We start from the raw sequence: 24,117 nt of genomic DNA, 5'->3' as shown, positions 1-24,117 counted from the left end.
AGATTTGTGTCCAACAGGTTTAAACATAAAGGTCTTGAGGAGGCTAAAGGAATCCTGGGTGGGAGGGTGTGAATGAGGGCCGCCCCTGTTAGCTCTCTGCAGAAATCTCTCAAGCACATGAGCCGCCCTGACAGCCTCTTCTGAGTCGGTTGGGTCACTCGCCAGCGGTGCTCGCTCACTATAGCTCAGGAGGTGGAAGCGAAGCGGCCATCCCAATGGACAGTTTGAGACGTGAAGCAATCTAAAGTCTCAAACAAAAGCACCATATGCTTCTAGTCCTGGGGGACCGTGAAAAAAAGCTACAGCACTCACAAAGCCATGGCACAAATGTGTGCTTTAACGCTGCTCGAGTGTTTGCGCTTGAACCAGCACAGACTCTGGCCTGAGGAAACCAGGGAGAGCCTCTCTACAGGGGTGATTTGTCTCCACTCCAGAGAAGCCTGCTCCCGCCACAGGTGGGGCCCGGTGAAAGAGATTCTGCAGGTGTGGGGTGGAGGAGAGGACAGGAGAGGAGCGGAGTGGCGAGGGGGCAGCTCGGGGAGGAGGAGGGGGTTAAAGAGCGGAGCGAGGTGCAAATTGTTAGTCCAGATGAATGGAGAGGGTGGGAAAGTGATATTGGAAACACCTGTCTTGACACTGGTGCTGCTTTTCGTTGTTGAAACTCACAGCCCATTTAACAGCCCTGTGGGCCACTCTCAGATGGACATAAATCAAGACAAAATGTTTAGCGAGGGGAGAGCAAATATTATCTTTACAGATTATTGTGAGAGTTGTGGAGCATACTTGCGAAATCCCTTTTTTAAATCTAGGCCAGGGAGCAAAGTACTATTTCAAAGAAATGTCTCTTTCTTTGTTCGAGCACAATGCAGTGATAGCATAACAAACTTTCCCATCAGGTATAGCGAAATCACCATTTTCTCCAGCAATCAGCCTAGGTAGGCAGTCGACGTGGAAAGAACAGCAAGTCTATACCCTGCATAGGCACACAGTCCAATTTTCAAACTGACATTTGCCACATGCTTGAGAATCCATGTCAGTGGAAAAGATGACAGAACGGCGACAGGAGTATCCCACAGAAATATTATCCTCTGCACTCTGGACCGCAATCATGCCCCACCAGTACCTGGTGCTAACTTCAACTCCATCGTCTGTCTGTTCAGTCCATAAAAAGATCAGAGAGTTCTCTCGCTTGCCTGCCTGCCCTGAGGAAACTATCCAACTTCACAATTAAAAGGTGGGCTCAGGTTTCAGTGTATTCTGGTCACACACTCACACACTAACATGCCAAAGAATGAGCACTTCATTCAGAGCCTCGACTTACTAACCTGCCATTTGCAAAGTGGAACTCTGCAGCCTATTGTGAGATTAAACAAGCCTTATGTTTCTGCCAGCTCTTCCATTAGGTGCTGCGATATATTTAGCTTTCTAGGCAAAGGAGTCTTCTGTCTGCAGTGGTGTCATTCTTTAGCAAACTTACTGCACTGACAGACTACTGTCATGCTAGCCTTTTTTCTGTGACTAGATCACATCCTATAGTATACAACCATATGTGGCCCTGACATCATTTTTAACAACCTAGCTAATAAAAAAAATAATAGCCTACTCGGAATAAATATGATTTTAGTATCTTGTGTACTAAATACATAACACTGCTTTCTATGGTCACACTGTAGAGATAACAAGCAACTGAACCTACTGTATGATGGTTTATTGCACAGTGCATTCGCTGTTTAACTAGGTAATGTATTGCCATCAATTTCCAGTTAAAACCATGACATCTAGAAGTAGCCTATACACTTTGACCATACCTGGACAGTAGAGATGATCAGGAAAACAGCCAGGTATATCCATGTAAGAAACACCATATGACCCATGGTAACCTTTCTGTTTCTGGCAAGAGTGTGTATCAGCATTGCAGAACCTTAACCTGAGGAAAAAAACAAATGACCTCAACAATCATTATTAACAATCAATGAGGCTCACAACACACACGTTTTAACAGACACGGGAATGAGCACTAACTCTGTTTATATATAAGAATGCATCCATACTTAATGTAGCACACTGTTTGTAATGATAAACTTGCAGCATTCAATGTAAAATGCTATAGCTTCGCAATGACATTACACTGCTGTCCCTAAATGCAGAGAACGCAGGCATGGTTCGAACACAGCTTTGCCTCACTACAAGGTAGGCTACTCCTGTTGAACCCCAACTGCATTCTGTGCTGATACATCACCATGCGTAACGCGGCAAGGCGATCAAAGAGTCCCATCAAAATGAACTTAATATTCTGAATATAACATTCAGAACAACCGTTGCAATATGTACGCAATTTTTTTTTAACTGCAACGTTTTTGATGTTTAAAATTCACAGCATTACACTGTTCCTTGGATGACAGAAAAGTAGTCTATTGCTGGGCACCTGTTTTTTACACATTTCAAAAGTGTGCATGGCAATCAACATTTATGATCTTGGATATTGCGCAGCGATATGACACCATTCGAAAACGTAGATATGCTGCGATTCGTGTTCGTGTAAACATCTACCTAGAAATTAACTGGTAACCCGGGCATGATTCAATAAATCCAAGTCATTAACAAAGACAGTGTTATGTGTAGCCATTAATATTGCATCAAGGCTATGCGCATTCCGAATTACAAATAGAAGCAATAACAGTCATGACAGACGCTTACCTTCTCTCCACGGAAAATTCATGAAGAAATCCACATTTCTATTTAATATTTTACATCACTTGTTTTAAAAGCACAGTAAACATATTACATCGTGAGTTAATGCATTCCTACGTTCGCCTATCAACCACCTCGTTTGCTACAAATTGACACAGGTTCGTTTTATTTTATAGTCTATCTGACAACCCTCGTCGTAGGGTATCGACTACTCGCGAACTTCTCTATCGCTCGCTCGATGTTGCGAGTCTTCAGGCAGAATTAAAATAATGAAGTGACAGAAGTTTGTGTGCTGCATACAGCTATCCCGCTAGGCGTCCCATGATCAGCACTGACGAAAAGTAACATCAAGGGGGGAGAGGTTGGGGTGGAAGAACAATTAGACCAATAAGATTTCTATCCTCTCTTTTTGAACCATGCGGTCGTCTTTAATCATAAGCTGTTTTAATCGTCGTCATTAGCATTTATAAGCAGAATGAGCTGGCTCTGTCATACCGACATTTGGTGGAGGGGACAGGTCATACTTGCTTTTTATGAGTCATAACCGTATAGCAACGCTCAGATATCCATTTCAGAAATCATATTTGAAGCTTTGCCACTATCAAAATATTCCTTGGAACAAATCCTGAATAAAGCCATGTGGATCCTGTCACTATTTATCATTAAGCGTGCTCTTAAAGGTCCAAGATCAAATACTCTATCCGCAAAAAGGCACAGCGTGCCGCTTTATTATGAGGTGAAGAATAAAAGCTGGCACCGAAAACGGAGGTCTTTGACTTTCATTAACTTGAGCAGACCCGGGGTCTCCTGTAGTCTGCTATGAGTTTCACCATAAAGGGTCACTCCAATCAACATTCTACATTCCTTCTTTCATTGTTTGTCATTTTTTTAAGACAGTAAACTTCATTAATACACAAGAAAGGCCTTATGTCAATTGATTGATGACTATTGATTGATTGCATGTTGCGCAAAAACTGCAGGTGCGTCAAGGGAAAGTCTCAACTACTCAAAACAGAAAAACATGATAGACTGCAGGTGGAACTCCCACAACCTCAAGATGAAATTAAATGTAAGTTGATGTATATGCCTTAATATCAAATTACTGGAATGAGTTGAAAAACAAACAAAGCAGTGCAATCTACACAGAGAGACAGACAATTAATTGTCTTGCCCCACGTAGCCAGACTACAGATTTTCATGAACTCTATAAACTATACACCTAATCTGAATTTTAGGAATTTACATAATTATGATAACTAAGCACACTGTAGGGAGATTGCAATTAAAGTGTAGGCTATTCGCAACATGCTTGATGGCTTAGGTTGTGGTGTCGAGAACAAAGTCGAGAAGTATAATGGATGTGGCTCCCTCTGCCGTTGCTTAAATGTAAATGCAGTCTGAATGTTCTCTCCCCAAGTTCATGGAGAATAGCCATACAGTTACAGTAGTCCAATACCTCAGATATCAATTTCTGGTCTGTGGCCAAATTCAACAAGGACCAATATACATACACAAACATGTTCCAAAAAACTAACAAAATACATAATTTATCTGCATTTTTTTTCTTAACGGATAATTTATAACCGTATTTAATCTGACTATAATACAAAACATAATGTGCGTCTCCAGTATCGCGCTGCCTAATAATGCCAAATCCCCGATTTAAATGGCAAAATCTACCGATATTTTTCCATCATGTTCCCTTTAAATTCCATTGTGACTATCCAGCGTGCTTCTGGTCTTGTGATATGACATCACTCCGTCCAAGACCCTCAGTCAGACAAGTCGTTTTCCATCAGCTAGCTACCAAACGCTACCACATTCCTCGATCACAGCTGTTTGAAGACTGAGTTGAGTTCTAATTTATATTTCTTCTCGTAGGCTAGGCGTACGTCCATATGTTTGTGTTGCAAGATTAGGTTAAAGTTGTTTATTCATCACGACGCGGCGTGTGTTTGACAAGTGTTTAGGCTACTGTTCTGACTGGCTATATTCTCAGGCACTCAAGTTATTGGAGCTAATTCATTGTTTTGCCATCAAGGCTTAGCCAAATAAAATAAGAATGAGTAAATAGTAAAACCTATTGATTTAATTTGCTTTACCTAGGTCTGAATGATAATTACAGTTGTTTCCCACAGTCCTTGCCGAAGGTGTGCTTACCATGGCCTCTGCCATCTCCACACCGGTTACCTCCTCAAGCCGGTCAGGGCGCTCCACGAGACGCACCTCCGCACCTGGGGTGTCTCCATCCGGCACGAGCCCCACACGCATCACTCGCATACAGGAGAAGGAGGACCTGCGGCACCTTAACGACCGTCTTGCTGCTTATATAGAGCGCGTGCGGCAGCTAGAGAATGAAAAGTCCTCCATGCAGTTTTTATTAGAGGAGAAATCAGAGTCCAGTAGTAGGGAAGTTGGGAATATTCGACGTCTCTACGAGAACGAGCTTGCAGACGCCAGGAAGACTCTTGACAACACTGCTAATGAACGGGCCCGACTACAGATAGAGTTAAGCCAACTCGCTGAAGACCATAGGAAATTGCAAGCCAGGTATGTCATTTGATATCTCAATAATATGAGCATATTCTGTTGTAAGGAGAGTACAAACAATTACTTGAGACACTGACTAGTAATATCAGTTAAGCCTCTCTCTTAAAGGGAAATGGAGAGCCTTGAATGTTCTTTCTATATGTGTATATTAAAGGCTATACATTGTTAAATGTAAAATGATGTTAAATGAACAATACTCGTCCTGCAATTAAGGGATATTAAATATAATGACATGTGTTGACCCCAGTTATTATCAATGCCTCTGTCCAGTGTTGACAACAAATCCAGTGTCTGTTTGCCTTCATGTCTGCGTCCTGTCCAGGTCACGGAATTTGTTTTTGTTTTTTTTTACTCTTTCTTACTATTTTCTTGACCTCCCTGTATCTTCTCAACCAGGAATACCAAAAAAGAGGCGGAGCTGAGTAGGGCCGCTGGACACTGGAAGAACCTCGAGGCTGCGCTGAACTCCAAAGAGGCCGAGTACGCCAACTTGCTGGCAGAAAATCGGAATCTTGAAAGTGCAGTCACAGATCTCAAAAACCAAGTGTCCAACGTAAGGCCAACAGCAGCATCTCCCAAGGCTGGCTCTTCTGCACCAGACGAACCGTGTCACTGATGTGTTGTTGTCTCTGTGGTCGTTTTGCAGTTGGAGACTGCCCTACAGAATGCCCAGGCCCAGCTCAATGAGGAAATGCTGCAGAGAGTGGATGCACAAAATAAAGTGCAGACTCTCAAGGAACAGATAGACTTCCAGAAGCACATGAGTGAGCAGGTATTACAGGCTGCCATTTTGGTCTTTGTTTTGTCTTCTCTTGGACAAATAAGTTCCCTCAATCATTCCAATAATAATCATTCATATAGTCATTCATATAATATTTCAGTCCCACTAAGTCTACAGTAAAGGCACACAACACACAAATAAGAGGTCACAAATCTCACAAATTGTTTGTGCATAGATATGCAGAAACAGTAATATAGATAACGGAATTGGTATGACCAATTCTTTGAAGGCCAGTAAATGTTTTTAAAAGTCTGATCTATACTTTTCTCGATTGTAAATGTATACTAATCTCTGCCAGCTCTGATCTATACTTTTCTCGATTGTAAATGTATACTAATCTCTGCCAGTGCGCCACCACTACTCCTTTGAGAGCACTGATCTCTGAATGATGCTTCATGGTTGAGTAATGGCACACTGGGCATTGGGCTACACAATGCTGTGCGTGTGTGTGCACGTGTGTGTGTGTGTGTGTGTGTGTGGTGTGTGTGTGTGTGTGTGTGTGCGCACACACACATGTGTTTGCAGGAGGTGAGGGAGATGCGCACCCGGCATGAGAGTCGTCTGGTGGAGGTGGACACCGGGCGACAACAGGAGTTTGAGAACAAGATGGCCGAGGCCATGCAGGAGCTGCGCAAGGAGCACGAGACCCAGATCCAGCAGTACAGAGAGGAGCTGGAGCGCACCTTTATCGCCAAGGTACACTGCAGCCGTACGCTGGGCCCGGTCAGAGTCACCATTCACAGCACACTAGCGAACATTTCAGGAGTGACCTCTGCCAACATGATGCGCTTTAGTGGCCAAACTGGTAGAGAAAGTTATTAATATCTCAGGGAATGGGGTGGTGGTAGCGTAGTGGTTAAGGATCTGAGATAGCATGCAGCATGCTAGCAGGCAGCAGCCTGAAAAGTTGTGGGTTCAATACCCGGCTTCTACCGTTGTGCCCTTGAGCAAGGCACTTAACCCCGAGTTGCTCTGGGGGCAGTGGCCCTTGTAATATAATTGGCATAATAAGTCACTTGAATAAAAGGGTCTGCTAATGAATAAATGTAAATAAATGTAATGTAAATTATTGGGTTCAGTTCCTAATGAATATGTATCGTAAACATGCTAATTACCAACCATTTCGTTCGAAAATTCTTAAAACAACGGTGTTTTTTAATACTTCAAAATAACATTTGCTTAATGAACCTTACATTTTTCAGTAGCCATAGATGTGTAGATTTGAACAAAATCTAGTTTGGTTCTTACCGGGGCTTTTACTGCCTGAAATATCCGATTTTGTTTGACACCCTCGGAGGTTAGTGCTGGGCTGGTGGGTGCTTATTCCCAACCTTTCTCAGGCACATCAACGGTTAGCCCGAGAATTCTCGTCGGCAAATCAAAATTCCACTGGAGCTTCAAACGGATTTGTACACGCAGCCTTACAACACTGTTTACAGCTCTTCGAGTCACGGTAAAATTACATTTTTGGTACATAGCTAATTTAGATAAACGTATGATGTGGGTGCTTGCGTTTCTTTAGGAATCCGCCGTCTTGGTTTGTATAGAAATAAATATTAAGTGACACATACACGTAAGAGGTTGGACATACGTGACGGTTGGTAATATGTGATGTTCAGGTCTATTCAGTGAGGATAAAAATGGAACCAAAGGAAAGTAAATGAAGGCAAAGGAAATTATCAAGCTTTTTGTGTCGGTGTATATATCTGTGGAATTATGTTAATGTAAATGAGAGTGACACAAGTGTAGGACATAAGGTGTTATCGATAGCGATTATGATTTTTGCATGGTGATTTTCTTTTTTTTTTTTTATCTTTTTTTTTTTATCTTATGTTTTGTATATTTATTGTTGCAGTTTAACCATCAGATTTCTATGTATGTGAACTGTGAGGCAGTGTGGCAGTGTTGTTAGATAACAGTCCATCCACAACAGAGAAACTACAGGAGAAGTTAAACATCAGGGAGAGCCCAGTGATGCATCGAAGGTATTTCAACACCGAGTCAAAGATATGTGCTGTAAGGTCAACAAGGAAACAAGTTCTTTGCTATTTTTGAAAAGTCCAGCCAAGATCCAGGATTTTGGCATATCCCTGCAATCATCTTTTTATTTCTTCTGTGTTGGTTAAACCATTAATTTTTGCACTGACTAATTAATGGACTGGTCCCTTAGCTGGAGAACGCCCAGCAGGCAGCTACAAAGAACAGTGACGTTGCCTCGTCAGTACGGGAAGAACTAGCAACAACCCGGACCAGACTGGAGTCTCAATCGTCTGAGCTGAGCCATCTTCAGAGACAGGTACTTCTTCCACCCAACTGAGCTGAAGCACTAGAATGTCTCGTAAGCCTGTTAGTCGGGGAATGTAGTGGGGCCATTTCCTACTGAATAGACTATGTGTCGAGCACATGGGAGCGATCACTAATGTGAATGGGATGCTTTGTGCGTGCCTTGTCGCTGCTGTGCCCGCCCTGTGCAGAACATGTCCTTGGAGGCGCGGGTCAGAGAGCTGGAGCAGACACTGGACCGCGAGCGGGATTTGGCCCACCAGAGGATGAACCGCAAGGAGCAGGAGATGGCGGCCATGAGGGAACAGATGCAGGCCCAGCTGGAGGAGTACCAGAACCTGCTGGACGTCAAGCTGTCGCTAGACATGGAGATCAACACCTACAGGAAGATGCTGGAGGGAGAGGAGCAGAGGTGCTTGTGTCTAGCAGTAGCAGTGATGTACCACTAGGGGGCATTGTTGCATATAATGTAGCCAAGTTGTACTGCAAACTGTTGTGTCACTGTCTGTTCTTTCTTACAATTTATTTTTACAACCCAAATCACAGTGACTCTCAATGCCAGTGCTAATGTTTCCCAATAGACACAACTCCAGTTATCACCTAAACTGATTTTTGGGGCTTCATACGAGGAGAAATTTCAGTTATTGTACTTGATGTATAGGTAGTGTGCATTGTCTGCCTTGTCTCTCTGTTGAGAGTGTAATCACTGCTGTGTGTGTGTCAGGCTGAAGCTGTCACCGAGTCCTGCTGGACATGGACCGGTGCCTCGCAGGCACGCCCACGGGGTCCGACGTCTCAAAGGCGCCAAGAGGAAAAGAGAGAGCGGCCACTCCCCCTCCTACAAGATCACCCAGCAGTCATCAGCGCGAGGCAGTGTGTCCATCGACGATATCGACAAGGAAGGGCAGTACATCAGGCTGAAAAACAACTCTGACTTGGTGAGATTGTCTTGACCCTCTGACTGTGCCTAAGGACATTTTCCTGATCCCATGATTCACATTGTGACTTGAACTGGGTTTTTCATGCAACAGATATGTTTCTCGTTGTTGTTCAGGATCAGCCTGTGGGTGGGTGGACCGTGTTGAAAAGTCACACTGTTGCTCCTGACATCTCCTTCCAGATCCCCTCCCCCTACATTCTGAAAGGTGGACACAGCCTAACTGTAAGTGGAATAGGACCATTGATTAACCCCTAAAATCTAATCTGGGTTCTTAACAGATACACTATTGGTTAAAAGTTTGGGGTCACTTAGAAATGTCCATTCCACCCCATTGTAGACAGAATACCAGCCAAAATCAGTTGCATTGTTTTTTTTAATCAGGGCAGCAGTTTTCAGATTACATTATGTGTTTACATAATTGCAAAAGGGTTCTCGACTGTTGTAGAAAGAAATGGCTGATCTTTAATGCAATATCTACGTTGCCCATTATCAGCAATCATTGATCCAATGTTTCAAAGGCACATTCTGTTTACTAATCTGATATCATTTTAAAAGGCTAACTGAGAAAACATTGGAGAACCCTTTTGCAATTATGTAAAAACATAATTTAATTTGAAAACTGCTGCCCTGATTTAAAAAAAACAATGCAGCTGATCTCAGCTGGTATTCTGCCTATAATGGAGTGGAATGAAAATGTCTAAGTGACCACAAACTTTTGACCAGTAGTGTATATATTTTGTTTTTGCAAAAATACAAGATGCATATTTTGTATTTCATGAAAAATATCCTTCATTGCCTTGAAACGGCTTGTATCTCTACTCTCTGCCGGCTCTGCTTCCTGACGCTGTATACTACACCACCGGGTTGCCATCTCAGTATGACAATGTTATCAAATAGCTAGCAATGTTATGCTAATGTAACATTATGTGTTAGCTTGCTTATCTTGTAAAGCTAAATGTGCAGATGCGTCCTCAGGAAAAGCTGTTTTTCCAGGAATGATTAGGAAAACTCCACCCCAAAGGTCAGACAGGATTCTTTCCATCCGTTCTAATACAACAACGACAGGCTGCTCTGATTCGTTGTTCTGAAACATCAAGTAGTGCTCTGCCTGAACTAGAAATACGCAGCCATGGTGTTGTTTACTGTTTATTTTTTACTTATTGTTTATTTCACTTGCGATATGTCTTGTAATATAAAAACATTTTATGCCAGAGTGGGTCTTCAAGAGACAACCAGTTGGTGGGGAAGTGGTGGCGTCGCTGCCTAATAATTTGTTGGCTTGGGTTTGATTCTCAAACCTGCCGCTGCTAGTCCATGTCACTTTGGATGAAGGCATCTGCTAAATACCTTTACCCTTACCTAAGAGACAGCCATTTGCTCTATAGTAAATGGCTGTCTCATTAATCAGTCCTTGGTACTTGGATGTTGTGCTTTGTCAGGTCTGGGCTGAAGAAGCTGTTGATCAGGCTCCATCTGGTGATTTGGTTCTGATGGGCCACAGGAGCTGGGGTCCAGTTGACGATGTGAGAGTCCTGCTGCTGACCACTCAGAATGAGGTACAGTACAAGCAGCAAAGGAGATGCACTGCACACTGACTCCCTGTAGCCTGGAAAATCCAGACCCTGGTAATCTAGAAAGATTAAGGGTCTGGCCACGAATAATGAAAATGGCCCAACTCAAGGGGCGGCACCAAGCATGCATTTGAAAATCTCACTGCACGCAATTGGATCACACTACAACCAATGTTTACTGACTGATTCCGGACTTCGACGCAATTGGATAACACTACGACCAATGTTTACTGACTGATTCGTTGCAGCGCTGTCGTCATCTGTTTAGCTCGCCTCATGGCCCGCCTATATCAGATACACCGATGTGATTGTCTCTTGCATCGTGAGGAACCAATGTTAAAAGTAACATGTACAGTATTATTACTCATTGCCAGAGTGTCTTGCAGAGACAATTCTATTGTGCTTTCGCGACAACTCTTTACTTCCAGGGTAGACGCCCTGAGGTCCTACTGCAAAACATTTCATTTTGGTTTGGTTTTGGCGTGTCCCGTAGGAGACAGCAGAGCGCAGGCTGGTGTGCGTGCGGCAGCGACCAGACGGAGCCGACTCGGACGAGGAGTTCGACGAGGAGCCCATCTCTGGCAGTGACCTTCACCTCAGGAGACAGGTGAGCAGCGCGCACACAGCACGACACGCTTTGGGGGGGCGCTAAGCTGGACTGCCACAGTCCCAGAGTTCTTGTTAACGTTGTGGTTGTTTTACTTCCATCAAGCCCAAAAGGAAGAAAAAGGAGAAGTGTTGTTTGGTCTTGTGAGGCAGACGGAGGGGTAGGTGAAGCGATGGTTTAACAGCCACATCTCCACCCGCCTGACGCCTGCTTTGCTCTACTTATAAGCTACTGCACTGGACATGCTGTGCCAGTCTGGGAATGAAGGAGTTCACTGGGAGTGGGTTATAACTTAAAGGGAGCTATATGCTTAAAGGGAGCTATAGGCTTTCTGGTGTAACCCACCTCCAGTGAATTATGTTAAGCTACTGTAAGGTAACAGTGTCGGACTGGGTTATTGCAAGCACAAAGAAGAGATGGGGATTCTCTTATCCAACACTGGGGTAGATGCAAAGAAGCTAATTTCTCAAAAGGTTGCCGTGTTACTGTAAATGTTGTGTGATGTGTCTAAGGAACAGTACTCAGAATGGCCTTGCATGAGCTGGCTTTCTAACAGAGTTTCAAAGTCTTATATGGGATTTTGCATGTATGCTTTTCCCTTATCCCTTATGTTAACACCTGCTTGTGTGTGCGTGCGTGTGTGTGCGCACGCTTGTATGTGTACTGTATGCCTGTGTGTGTGTGTGTACTTGTGTGTGTATGTGTATGCCTTTGTGAGTGTGTGTGTGTGTGCGTGCGCTTGTATGTGTGCGCTTGTACAGTATGTGTATGCCTTTGTGTGTGTGTGTGTACTTGTATGTGTATGCCTTTGTCTGTGAGTGTTCAGACTCGCACACCTTCAGTGAGCCTCTGCTGACTGCAGGTCTACTCTGTGTGCCTTTTGCAGGGACTGGCATCGGGCAGTGAAGCCAGCTGTGCAGTCATGTGACTTTTTTTTTTTTTTTTACTGGAAAACAGTCTTGTGAAGGTGCCACCAGGGAAGGTGAAGGTTGAATACGGATATGGTCTCTGGAATTTGACACCAAGAATATATGCAGTCTATATGGTTGGTTGGTGGTTATGTTTTTAGGGTCTGTCATTAGGTACTTACTGTAGAATTTATACTAATAAAAATATAGTAAAATAGAAAAACTCAAACAGAATGGGTACTTGTGCTCTTTTTTTGTACTTTGAGGCTAAAAACGTTTCTTTCCATGTTATGGTACAGTCATCCTCTAAGCTGGAAGAGATGTCTACTACTAAACTTAAAATGCCTTCTAATATTAGGTACTGAGGAAATGGGACTGTGTGCCTTTAGTGGAAAATGGCAGAAAGCACTTCCCCCGTGTACTGGTGTAGTAGATGTGCAGTTGTCTGGGATTTGAATGTGTCTTGACCATGGGCCCGCCAGTCCTGTGTAGCTGTGCCAAGCAAGTGCTTTTTGCAAGCTTAGCGCTTTTTAAGTTTATTTGGGATTACTTGTTTGCACGTAAGGCTGAACGGTGGCCACACACTGGCTGTGGTTTCAACCAAAGTAATGGATTGCTGCTGCTAACTGGGAACATTTCTGAAAGTAGAGGGACCGCTTTCACTGTAGGGATCTACTGTATGCTTTTGTTTTGGAGAAACCCTCCCTGGTAAAAATGAATAAGTTAATTATTATAATATATGAAGCAAATGCTTGTTAAAAATAAAAAAGGACATAATGCATACAGTAAATATATGTTGATTCAGTCTCAAGTGCTTTATTTTATTTAAAGTGTTGCTCAATTAGATCTTTTTTTTGCTTTCCAATCTTTTGAGGAACACAAAAGTTTCAGTGTGTTGTCAAGGTTGTTTTGAAACTGGGGGATAATCTGGAAAAATGACAAAAGTAGCTAAACAACTAGAACAGTACATAAACCTGAATCTTGCCTTTGACTGTCAATCCTACCTATTTATGACTTTTATTGCACAAATACATTGAGCACATTTGTATGACTTCAATAAAGATGCCGATTATAAATGAATGTTCCAAGTTTGTTTGTTTGCTTGTTTGTTTGTTAGTTTTTCTTTTTGGTCAGTTTCAAGTATTTCCCAACAAGAGTACAGATGAGGATTTTTCTGTGAATTCCAGTGCAGATGTTGCCAAGTCATTGTGATGCTTTCAGTGGCGTACTCCGGTACTCCAAAGAAAAGAATTCCTCTTTGCTGGGAGCATAGAAATGTGTTTTACACCAAAACCACCGACGTTGATTGTTATCCTTGTAATTGATTGTTTTCCTTTGAAACCGATTGTTATCCTTAGAAAATGGTTATTATCCTCAGGTTTAAAATCCACAGTATGCTCCTCCAGTCAATCCTTTCAGTGTAATAGAAAAAAACAAGTCTTTACAAAAATAGTAAGCTTTGCCCCAAAAGAAGTTCAAAAAATGCTGGTGTGTTCATAACACCCAATATAAAAGTACGGTCCATTGCTAGCAGTCATCCTTGGTCATACCACGGTCTCCTTACTGGTGTCCTTACTGAGGAAGAAGGAGAGCGACTGCTGTTTGGCCTGTGTCTGTGGTGGCATGGGGATCTGCAGACGCACTCTCTGGTTGGTCTCCTTCCACGTCCTGAAGAGATGAATGTGATACCGTAGGGACACCTGCAGTGACATACAGCATCTCGTTTTACAATATTGCAGAGAAATGACTATCCTTTCTTTTTATCTATTTTTTCTTCCATATTCTTGTTCCTTTCATCCTTGTTTATTTATTGCCATGTGTGATTCCATGTGCCTTTCTAATTACCTCTAGGTGATAAATAAAGTGATTTGAATTTAATTTAATTCATAAAACAAAACTAACAAACGACTTCAGTGACCAGGGGTGTGCGGGTCCTTACCACAGTCCAGAAGAGGTATATGGTGAAGAGGGCCAGGGTGAGTGCGATGAGCCCCATGGCCTCCATGCTGTTGCTGTAGTAGAGGTCCATAGCGCCCTGGACGCACAGCCAGCCGGACAGGCTGGCCAGAGGCGTGATGAAGAGGAAGCAGATGGCGTCTCCGCACAGAGTCCTCCTCTGGTGCTGCATGGAGGGGGTGGCAAACCACTGACCCGCACGCACACACACACACATCACATCACATCACAGACACAGTGCCAGCATTAGAAGAGGACCATGGGAGATCACGACTGCTTTACATGTATCAACACTGGCCTGAGCTGACTGATTCGCTGGCTGACTGGCGTCTGGTAGTAGTAGTTATAGTGGTAGTGAAGAATCATGCTCATATGGTGTTATGGTGCAGCAAGAGTACTAGTTGATTTCTTTTGAGTGTTCAGAATATACTGATTCAGAATTTTGTTCATGTACACTTGCATATCTGTATGCATCCTGAGATTAAAAACTTTTATTACACACATTTTCTTTCTGATTTCACTGATGTTAAAGGTTGACTGTCTAAACAATCTTGTAAGCTCTCTCACTCCTCACTGGGTATAAGTTGTGAATATTAAGTCTTGTCAGAATCAATGATTGCAAGGTGTATGACATTTGTGCCCTGTGCCTTGCCTTGTCCTGCACATGGCCCTCAATAATCAGCAGCTTAGGCTGTGCTAGTCACATATGTGATAAGAGCCATTAATATAACGTAATGCCCTGTCCTCTGCTGTGGAAGGGAAACGGCATCTAATCTCATTTTCATACTAAGTGGCTTTGCGGTTAAAAGCAGTTCGAGGACGGCCGAAGCTGAGCTCCAACGTGAAGCAGGGCTTCAGGAAGCCTGCCTGCAGGGCTTCCTGTCTCATGCCTGCCTATGTGTTGTGCTGCATGTCACAGCGGCCTATCACCCCAGCAGCACACATGCGTACAAGATCACGTCTGAATGGAGTGAAATGAATGGAGCTTCATTAACTGTTACGAGACAAAAAAAAAAAAAAACCTGAATGAACATTGATGTGGCTGAAAGCAGAATGTCCAGCTATACGGCTGCATAAGTGAGCATGTGAAAAGATAGACGTGTCCTTTTCAGAGATAACAGAGTAGAAGCAAAACAAAAGAGACTCAGAAAGGGACAGAGGCAGCAAGAGCAAGTGTGTGTGATAGAAGGCTTTCTGTGGCTTTTGTGGGCTTTGAATGCTAGGGTGTGAATGACCAGTGCAGCTGAGCTGAGTCCATCTCTCTCTCTCTCTCTCTCTCTCTCTCTCTCTCTCTCTCTCTCTCTCTCCTCAGTGAGTGGTTTTGGCAGGCGTTCCAAGGCAAACTGAAAGTGACAGAGCTCACAGCGGCTGGTGTTGGAGGCGGTGAGCCAGCGCTCCAGACAGGCCCGGTGCACCATGGCCAGCGAGCCGGAGCACTCGCACGGCGACAGCAGCTCCTCCACGGCGCTGCCCTCATGGCAGATGCGACAGAAGGGCTCGTCCGCACACAGGCTGGGGCGAAGAGGACACACAAACACAAAAAAAACACGTAAACACACACACACACACACACACACACAAATATCCAAATACCAGCCTGTGCAAGTCTAATGATTTATGATAACTTAAACTAGTCTGTTTCTACATTTATTCTACAGAAATCCTATCAGACACCATATACAACCAGAGACAGATTTCAGACCATATTGTCCATATTGTATATGCATTTAAACCATCCTGTGCACAAGTGTTTTTATGCAGTCTTGATAAAGCACTATCTATTACACGATCTTGACCACAAACTCCACCTGTAGACCGCCCCCACCCACCTGTTAGTGCTTGAGCTGCTCCGGCTGGAGGGGACAGGGTTGCATTGGGGTCCTTTGCATTCCACCACCTCGTGTCCTTCAGGGTCAGGCGTCTCCTCGTCCCCTGCGGGGTCCAGCTGGGGCTTGAGTAGAGTGACTGCACTCACCGCCAACACGCTGGTGACTTCCTCACCGTCCATTGCTGGTCCATAGGGGGCCATTCACTCCACTCAGCTGAGTTCGACCTGAAACCATGCAGACACAGACGCTTTAGCTTTACCCACGCAGCCCCAGCAGATGTCTGTCTGCCTGTCAGCTCCGCTGTTTTCTCACTCTGACAAATACAATTCCCTTTCATGTGCATGCACTCTGAGAGACCCCAGTCTGGCTGAGCATTAGTTTATAGCCGTCTCGCACTTTCATTCGGATGCTCTCTGGCACAACCAGTCTGGATTGATAGATTGATTGATTGATTGATTGATTGATTTATTTATTTATTTATTTATTTATTTAATAATTTAAATTTATAATTTTAATCTCTTGAGCTGGCTACTCCATGTCTGCACCCAAACAATGGGAGCGTAGCCCACTGCCGTGAGTGGTTTCCTTATCCTTTCTGTGTGGATCAGGATGGCGTATTTATTTGAAATTAAATGAGGGGTGTCAAAGACAGATAAAAGCGAGTTAACAGCAGCCAGGGGCACCCTGCTTGAGGACATAATCCCCTTCAACCACGTCTGCCCTGAATCCTCAAGTCTCTCCGTCGGTTTCTTCTATTCTTAAACAACGTGCTAAAAAACGAGGCAAAGACTCAGTGTGGTGTTTTTGCCATGTATTCAGATGAGAAAATAACTCTTTAATTCTCAAATAGGCTAAAACAACTGATGTATATTTCCACTGTATTTGTGCAAGGAATTCAGAAAGAAACACTGTCTGAGGACTGTGTCTGAAGTGGACTGGAAGAGAGGCTCAAGGAGCCCTCATTATTCCCAATTCATTCACCTTTCAAATGTATGTGTGAGTTGGAGTCTTGCGTGTGTTTGTATGTATGTGTGTGTATGCATGTGTGCATGTATATGTGTGAGAGTGGATTTTGTATGTGTATGTGTATATATGTGTATGTGTGTGTGTGTGTGTGTGTGTGTGTGTGTGTGTGTGTGTGTGTGTGTGTGTGTGTGTGTGTGTGTGTGTGTGTGTGTGTGTGTGTGTGTGTGTGTGTGTGTGTGTGTGTGTGTGTGTGTGTGCTGGTGTGTGTGTAAGTAAGACTGGTGTGAGTGGCTTAAGTGACATGTGGTCTTGCCCTGCCAGCTTTGATCTCAGTTTCACATGTGTACAGATGGAGCAGAGGCAAACTGAGGAAGCGCTCTCGTAATCTCAGTGTTGTGATCTCCGCCCGGATGTGTGTGAATTGGATAAGTCAACACAAACCCCCACAACAGCCCAGAGGTTATTTAGCCAGTCAGCTTTCTGACTGGAATGGTCAGCAGCATTTGGTGAGTCATAATGGACAATAAATGATCCCAATGAAAACTTCATAAAAATCCCTCTACTCACGTGGTGGTCATTTCATGAGGACTAGAAGTTTGCATTGTACATCAGCATACAGTAGCCTATATACAGCTTACTGTACAGTATATATCATATATCTGCATATATTTGTTTCCAACTACCGGTATACTTTTTGCCAAAATGTTACACAGTATCCGACTGAACAGAGGCCAATAGAGAGAACAAGCCAATTATCTAAACTGCCAGCCCCTCACCTCCTTATCTTTCCTGTGTAAGCTTTCATCACTTGGGTTTAACTGTGTTAATCACATCCATATTAAACACCACCAGCACCCACAAGTTTCAGGACACAGTGTGTAGACTGTACAATATGCATTTCAATTACACATCATACTCACTAAGATGAAATCCATATACTAACACAATCAGAGCAAGGAACAGTACTGTTGGCTGGGGGAAAAAAGCAAATCAACTGATGTCTTATCAACAGATCAAGATAAGTTATTGTTCCTAACACTCACCTACAGAGAGAACACCATTATAATCCCATACGACACATTGTGTAGCTTCTAATCCGAACCCCAGAGATATAAAAACAGCTGAAGTATGAGGGACTTACTTCTCATGTGGCTATCATGTTCCTCACGTCTCAAGCATTCCATAAAATAACAAGTAGGTAGTCCAGTGCACCAGCAGGCAAGCTGTCGTCTCTCCCTCTCTCCTCCTCCTTTCCTTCCTCCCTCTTTCTTTCTCTCTCTCTCCCTTTCTCTCTCTCTCTCTCTCTGTCTGCCTGTGACGGCGAGCTCTCACTTCTGGGGAGCCACTCGGCAGACTGTTTCTCTTCACTGCTCAGATTAGCATTCAGCTCAAGGTTAGCGGTGAGAATAGATGAGGATTAGATGTGGGGGGGGAGCAAGCACAGACTAGACGAATGGAAATCCTTTTCACATCACTGCAAAGTTACACTAAGGGCACCAACTCTCTATAGCCACCTAATCCAGTTAGACGTCGCACTGCCAACCCTTTCATTTCCTTGACATTATGGTAATTTATCTGGGCTGTGACAGAGAAACTTTGGCTGCCACAGCATCAAAGTAATTGAGGGTAACACAACAAAATACAAAAACAGGATCCTGAGGTGGTCAAGGCAATGTCTAATTTTAGAGGAGTGGTTAAGTAGCTGTTTATCTCTTTCTAAAAACACACACACCGTGAGCTTGCTTTCCTTGAGCTCTGACGTAACATTTACAAAGATTTACTGTTCACAAGATACAGTCTTCAGCCTTTCAGATATCACTTGCTTCAAATATTTGGTTAATCTTTTCAAGCAGCCACAGGTTCTGTTTAGTGACAGTGGTGTGACTCAGGACACCTGGTGTGTGTGTGTGACTCAGGACACCTGGTGTGTGTGTGTGACTCAGGACACCTGGTGTGTGTGTGTGACTCAGGACACCTGGTGTGTGTGTGTGACACAGGGCACCTGGTTTGTGTGTGTGTGTGTGACTCAGGACACCTGGTGTGTGTGTGTGACTCAGGACACCTGGTGTGTGTGTGTGACTCAGGACACCTGGTGTGTGTGTGTGTGACACAGGGCACCTGGTTTGTGTGTGTGTGTGTGACTCAGGACACCTGGTGTGTGTGTGTGACTCAGGACACCTGGTGTGTGTGTGTGACTCAGGACACCTGGTGTGTGTGTGTGACACAGGGCACCTGGTTTGTGTGTGTGTGTGTGACTCAGGACACCTGGTGTGTGTGTGTGACACAGGGCACCTGGTTTGTGTGTGTGTGTGTGTGTGACTCAGGACACCTGGTGTGTGTGTGTGACACAGGGCACCTGGTTTGTGTGTGTGTGTGTGACTCAGGACACCTGGTGTGTGTGTGTGACACAGGGCACCTGGTTTGTGTGTGTGTGTGTGACTCAGGACACCTGGTGTGTGTGTGTGACTCAGGACACCTGGTGTGTGTGTGTGACTCAGGACACCTGGTGTGTGTGTGTGACTCAGGACACCTGGTGTGTGTGTGTGACTCAGGACACCTGGTGTGTGTGTGTGACTCAGGACACCTGGTGTGTGTGTGTGTGTGACTCAGGACACCTGGTGTGTGTGTGTGACTCAGGACACCTGGTGTGTGTGTGTGTGTGTGTGACTCAGGACACCTGGTGTGTGTGTGTGACTCAGGACACCTGGTGTGTGTGTGTGACTCAGGACACCTGGTGTGTGTGTGTGACTCAGGACACCTGGTGTGTGTGTGTGACACAGGGCACCTGGTTTGTGTGTGTGTGTGTGACACAGGGCACCTGGTTTGTGTGTGTGTGTGTGACTCAGGACACCTGGTGTGTGTGTGTGACTCAGGACACCTGGTGTGTGTGTGTGACTCAGGACACCTGGTGTGTGTGTGTGTGTGTGTGACTCAGGACACCTGGTGTGTGTGTGTGACTCAGGACACCTGGTGTGTGTGTGTGACTCAGGACACCTGGTGTGTGTGTGTGACTCAGGACACCTGGTGTGTGTGTGTGTGTGTGTGACTCAGGACACCTGGTGTGTGTGTGTGTGTGACTCAGGACACCTGGTGTGTGTGTGTGACTCAGGACACCTGGTGTGTGTGTGTGACACAGGGCACCTGGTTTGTGTGTGTGTGTGTGTGTGACACAGGGCACCTGGTTTGTGTGTGTGTGTGTGTGACACAGGGCACCTGGTTTGTGTGTGTGTGTGTGTGACTCAGGACACCTGGTGTGTGTGTGTGACTCAGGACACCTGGTGTGTGTGTGTGACTCAGGACACCTGGTGTGTGTGTGTGACACAGGGCACCTGGTTTGTGTGTGTGTGTGTGTGTGACTCAGGACACCTGGTGTGTGTGGTGTGTGTGTGTGTGCGTGCGTCTCAGGGCACCTGGTGTGTGTGTGTGACACAGGGCACCTGGTTTGTGTGTGTGTGTGTGTGACTCAGGACACCTGGTGTGTGTGTGTGTGTGTGTGTGTGTGTGTGTGTGTGTGTGTGTGTATTTGTATGTGTGTGTGCCCGACTCCAGGCGCCCGGTGTGTGCAGATCCATTGTTGACATGAGGATAGGAGGCCGGTATAATCTCATCTGAGGCGTGACTAGACAGCCACATCAAGAAATCCACATTAATTCAGCACGGATTGCCTCCCATAAAGTTTCATGATAGCCATTTTTTAAAATGCAAATGCACTGCAGGTCACCCTGCCTAAGCGTTGCCAAGGTAGCAGATCAATAATTTGGGATCAATAATGAGAAAGGGACAGGGGTATTGTCTGAAGTCCTCCAGAGACCAGATGACCGCTGCTTTATGTGTTCATATGCTGGGACAAGAACAACTGAATATCACTCTTTTATGCCATGAAAAGAGCTTAAAAGAGCAGGGTAGAGTGCCCTACACGATATAAAGCAGAGGTCACTACTAAAACATACTGCACTATGCACTTTGGGCAGTCTGCAATAGCCATTAAGTTGCAAATAGCCTCTAATTAATGTCTCTTAATCCTTGCATATTTTAACAAGAATTAGTGAACAACAGACTTTATATCATACCTGCATGAGTGTGTGTGTGTGTGTGTGAGAGTGAGTGAGTGAGAGTGTAAGTATGTGTGTGTGTGTGTGTGTGAGTGAAAGAGAGAGAGAGAGAGAGATGTGTGTGTTTGTTTGTGTGTGTGTATTAGTGTGCGTGGCTATACACTTATGTGCCATGATGCGACTTTGTTTTGTGTCGCTTGTGTCAAGTGACGGTGTGACCAGACACCCTTGACACGGCTGCTGGATGTTGGGCCGGGCGCGCGAGGAGAAGCCCCGACTGAGGGGACCCTTCCTGGAAGCCCTGCCAGACAGACACATGGCCCTGCTCTGCTTTGTTCAACACTCTGTCAAACTGGACAGGCCCATTGAGGAGCCAAGACCCCGCCAGTCTAATCTGATACCTGGGGCTGGACGAGGGGGCGAGGAGGACGGAGAGGCTGTCGGGGCCATCAATAAGGCCTTTAGTCATGGTGACTATTTTAACATTAGGTTTGCCCCTATCCAGGGGTCTCTGCCTTTTACAGCCGGCGAGACTGAGCTCTTGGTATATTAAGTGAGCCAAGTCGAACTTCAAATGAAGGTTTATTTTAATATTACTGAGGTAAGAGACCTGCCAGACTTTAATCCTGCTGCTGCTGTGTCTAACAATGTGAGGCAGGATTTTACGATCATTATTTGTACCACTGATTTAACAGAGTCTGTGAGAGATCCCTGGTGTTAAGGGGGTCAGGCTACCTTTTCAAAATAAGGTTTATCAGCTGTGCTGGTCATTGGACCATAGGCTTTTAAAGAGCGTTTTCAAGGAAGAGATAACAGGCAGCCCATGGTCAGGAGGAGGCGTAAAAAACTAATCTGAGAACCAGACTTTTTTCATCAGGACTTTTTTTTGTTTGGGAAATAGATTATTGTGTTTTTTTATGTTTTCATTTAAGAATCACAGTTGTCTTAAATACACTAATTATTTCTCAGAGGTACTTATTTTGTTTGCTTCTAATGTCAGGGGAACTCACTGCAGTGATTATGAGTTGTATATAGTTGTTCTGGTGCAATGGACAACAATTTGTCCATAAACCAATAAAATAAACTATTTTATTGTAAATCCCAACCTATCATTTTGAATCATTACAGGCTATATACAATTGCTTAATTAATAGCATTATTTCATAAGGAATGTATACCTACTGACTAACATGTTTCAAAAACTCCATAAACAGAACTACACATACACTATGCCTCATTGTTACCTTGCCAGTGCAGGTGCACTATAACATCCCAATGGCAGTTTTATAGTGACTATAAATAAGACATTAAATTTAGTGAGGTATGACTTGCTGCACCAATGCTAACATTTTGCACAGCCCTATTACGACTTAACTAAATGCGTTGGTGTTTATCTGAAACAAATTTTTAAATGCCCCCATGGTGGTGTAATCTATAAAGAATGTTATCAGGCGGTGCTATCAGAGGCGTCCTCAGAGGCAGGAAGAGTGCAGTCTCTTGAATAGTTTTTAAATGGAGTCTGAAGACAAGAGAGCCCATCATGTGACTTGTGTCAAGTGGGGCCCGGGCCACAGGCTGGAGCCTTATCTCTGAAGGAGAAAGGGATGGCTCAGTGCAGCGATGGCACCACAGCTCCAGGGCCAGGCCTGTAACATGAAAGCGCCTGTGCACAGCAGCGCCAGGGCTAAAGTGGATCTATTTCAAGTGGTGTATTTGAGGAGGGTCTTTCGCAGAGACATGACGGAGTGGACGCTGCTCAAGCGACTGCTGGACGCCGTCCACCAGCACTCCACCATGATCGGCCGCATCTGGCTCACCGTCATGGTCATCTTCCGCCTGCTCATTGTGGCTGTGGCCACGGAGGATGTGTACGCCGACGAGCAGGAGATGTTCGAGTGCAACACGCTGCAGCCGGGCTGCCGAAACGTGTGCTACGACGCGTTTGCGCCAATCTCGCAGCCGCGCTTCTGGGTCTTCCAGATCATCACAGTCTCCACGCCGTCCCTCTGCTTCATCATCTACACTTGGCACAACCTGTCCAAGCACCCAGAGGCAAACACCGCCACCGCCGGCGACATGAACAAGGAGAGCCACGAGCCATACGCCCGCAGCTGCGACTCGGACAGCTGCTCCATCAAGTCACACCGGCACCTAGGACACAGCTTGGCAAACGTGCTGGAGGGTATCGCCCAGAGCAACCTGAAGAGCGCCTGTGCCTCTGCGCCCAAGAACCGGCTCTGCCGGGACCCTGCCGGGGTCAAATCTGGGGTTCTCTCCACATACTACATCTTCCACGTCTGCTTCCGTGCCGTGCTGGAGATAGGCTTCGTCTTTGCCCAGTGGCTGCTGTTTGGTTTCCAAGTCCCAGCTCACTTTGTCTGCATTTCCTTCCCCTGTTCCCAGAGGGTGGACTGCTATGTGTCGCGTCCCACCGAGAAGACCATCTTCCTCATCTTCATGTTCAGCGTGGGCATCTTCTGTATCTTCCTCAACTTCCTGGAGCTCAACCACCTGGGCTGGAAGAAGATCACGCGGTCAGTGAGACTGAAGGACGGCTCCTCCTGGAGGGGCTACGAGGCCATCAACCAGGACACCCACTCGATCGCCTCGCTGACCTTCAGGGACGTGACCAGCACCACCTCACTGCCAACTCTGGACCTGGTTGTGGACCACAGGCCGGACTGGACCTGCACCGGGAACTGCTCGCCACTGAAGGAGGAGCGGGACGAGAGCCCACAGAACCCCGCAGGGAACCAGAGGGCAGCGCTGTCCCTTAAGAGCAAGACACACAAAGGACGGCTCTCAAAGCAAAGGAGCACTGAAGTCTGGATATAAGCTACATATGAAGAATGAATCCTAACACAGAAATGGATTTTAAACAGCTCTAAGTGAAATGTTTTTTTTTCTGTAGCACTGGGTGAGTCTTAAACAAGTCCTTTGGATGGATTTAAAAGGTTTTGTGGAGCATTAGAACACTGGTTTT

The 24,117-nt window shown here is 45.0% G+C and overlaps 4 protein-coding genes across 6 annotated transcripts in view; 2 read left to right on the top strand and 2 right to left on the bottom strand.

Moving 5' to 3' along the window:
- The window catches only part of adamtsl3 (ADAMTS-like 3), a 106,324-nt gene extending 103,336 nt beyond the window's left edge, over positions 1 to 2,988 (bottom strand). For both annotated transcript variants that reach the window (XM_048262925.1, XM_048262926.1), the window contains exons 1-2: positions 2,698 to 2,988; positions 1,809 to 1,927 (exon numbers count right to left, since the gene is read on the bottom strand). In XM_048262925.1, coding sequence (XP_048118882.1) covers positions 1,809 to 1,913 — 105 coding nt within the window. In that variant the 5' untranslated portion in view covers positions 1,914 to 1,927; positions 2,698 to 2,988. The remainder of the gene's footprint in view (positions 1 to 1,808; positions 1,928 to 2,697) is intronic.
- Positions 2,989 to 4,444: 1,456 nt separating this feature from the next.
- lmnl3 (lamin L3) lies at positions 4,445 to 13,411 on the top strand. Of its 2 annotated transcripts, XM_048263292.1 has the most exons (13): positions 4,445 to 4,541; positions 4,830 to 5,241; positions 5,638 to 5,794; positions 5,888 to 6,013; positions 6,548 to 6,718; positions 8,193 to 8,318; positions 8,497 to 8,717; positions 9,030 to 9,243; positions 9,360 to 9,467; positions 10,685 to 10,801; positions 11,310 to 11,423; positions 11,529 to 11,583; positions 12,310 to 13,411. In XM_048263292.1, the coding sequence occupies exons 2-12, from the start codon at positions 4,853 to 4,855 to the stop codon at positions 11,568 to 11,570; spliced, it is 1,785 nt and encodes a 594-aa protein (XP_048119249.1). In that variant the 5' UTR covers positions 4,445 to 4,541; positions 4,830 to 4,852; the 3' UTR covers positions 11,571 to 11,583; positions 12,310 to 13,411. The 2 variants fall into 2 exon arrangements, with proteins under 2 accessions (XP_048119249.1, XP_048119250.1); XM_048263293.1 differs by lacking the exon at positions 11,529 to 11,583.
- On the bottom strand, positions 13,387 to 18,621 carry zgc:158785 (uncharacterized protein LOC791214 homolog). The gene is made up of 5 exons (XM_048263294.1): positions 18,224 to 18,621; positions 16,117 to 16,340; positions 15,595 to 15,799; positions 14,271 to 14,477; positions 13,387 to 14,031 (listed from the first exon to the last, which is right to left on the bottom strand). Exons 2-5 carry the CDS (start codon positions 16,314 to 16,316, stop codon positions 13,876 to 13,878), a joined length of 768 nt encoding a protein of 255 aa, XP_048119251.1. The 5' UTR covers positions 16,317 to 16,340; positions 18,224 to 18,621; the 3' UTR covers positions 13,387 to 13,875.
- Positions 18,622 to 22,754: 4,133 nt separating this feature from the next.
- gjd6 (gap junction protein delta 6) lies at positions 22,755 to 23,969 on the top strand. The gene has a single exon (XM_048263716.1). The coding sequence runs from the start codon at positions 22,755 to 22,757 to the stop codon at positions 23,967 to 23,969; it is 1,215 nt and encodes a 404-aa protein (XP_048119673.1).
- The last annotated feature ends 148 nt before the right edge of the window (positions 23,970 to 24,117 follow it).

Source organism: Alosa alosa, chromosome 14, assembly GCF_017589495.1.
Source record: "Alosa alosa isolate M-15738 ecotype Scorff River chromosome 14, AALO_Geno_1.1, whole genome shotgun sequence".
NCBI lineage: Eukaryota > Metazoa > Chordata > Actinopteri > Clupeiformes > Clupeidae > Alosa > Alosa alosa.
The sequence above is the reverse complement of the archived record's forward strand: the minus strand, read 5'-3'. Positions and strand labels throughout refer to the sequence as shown.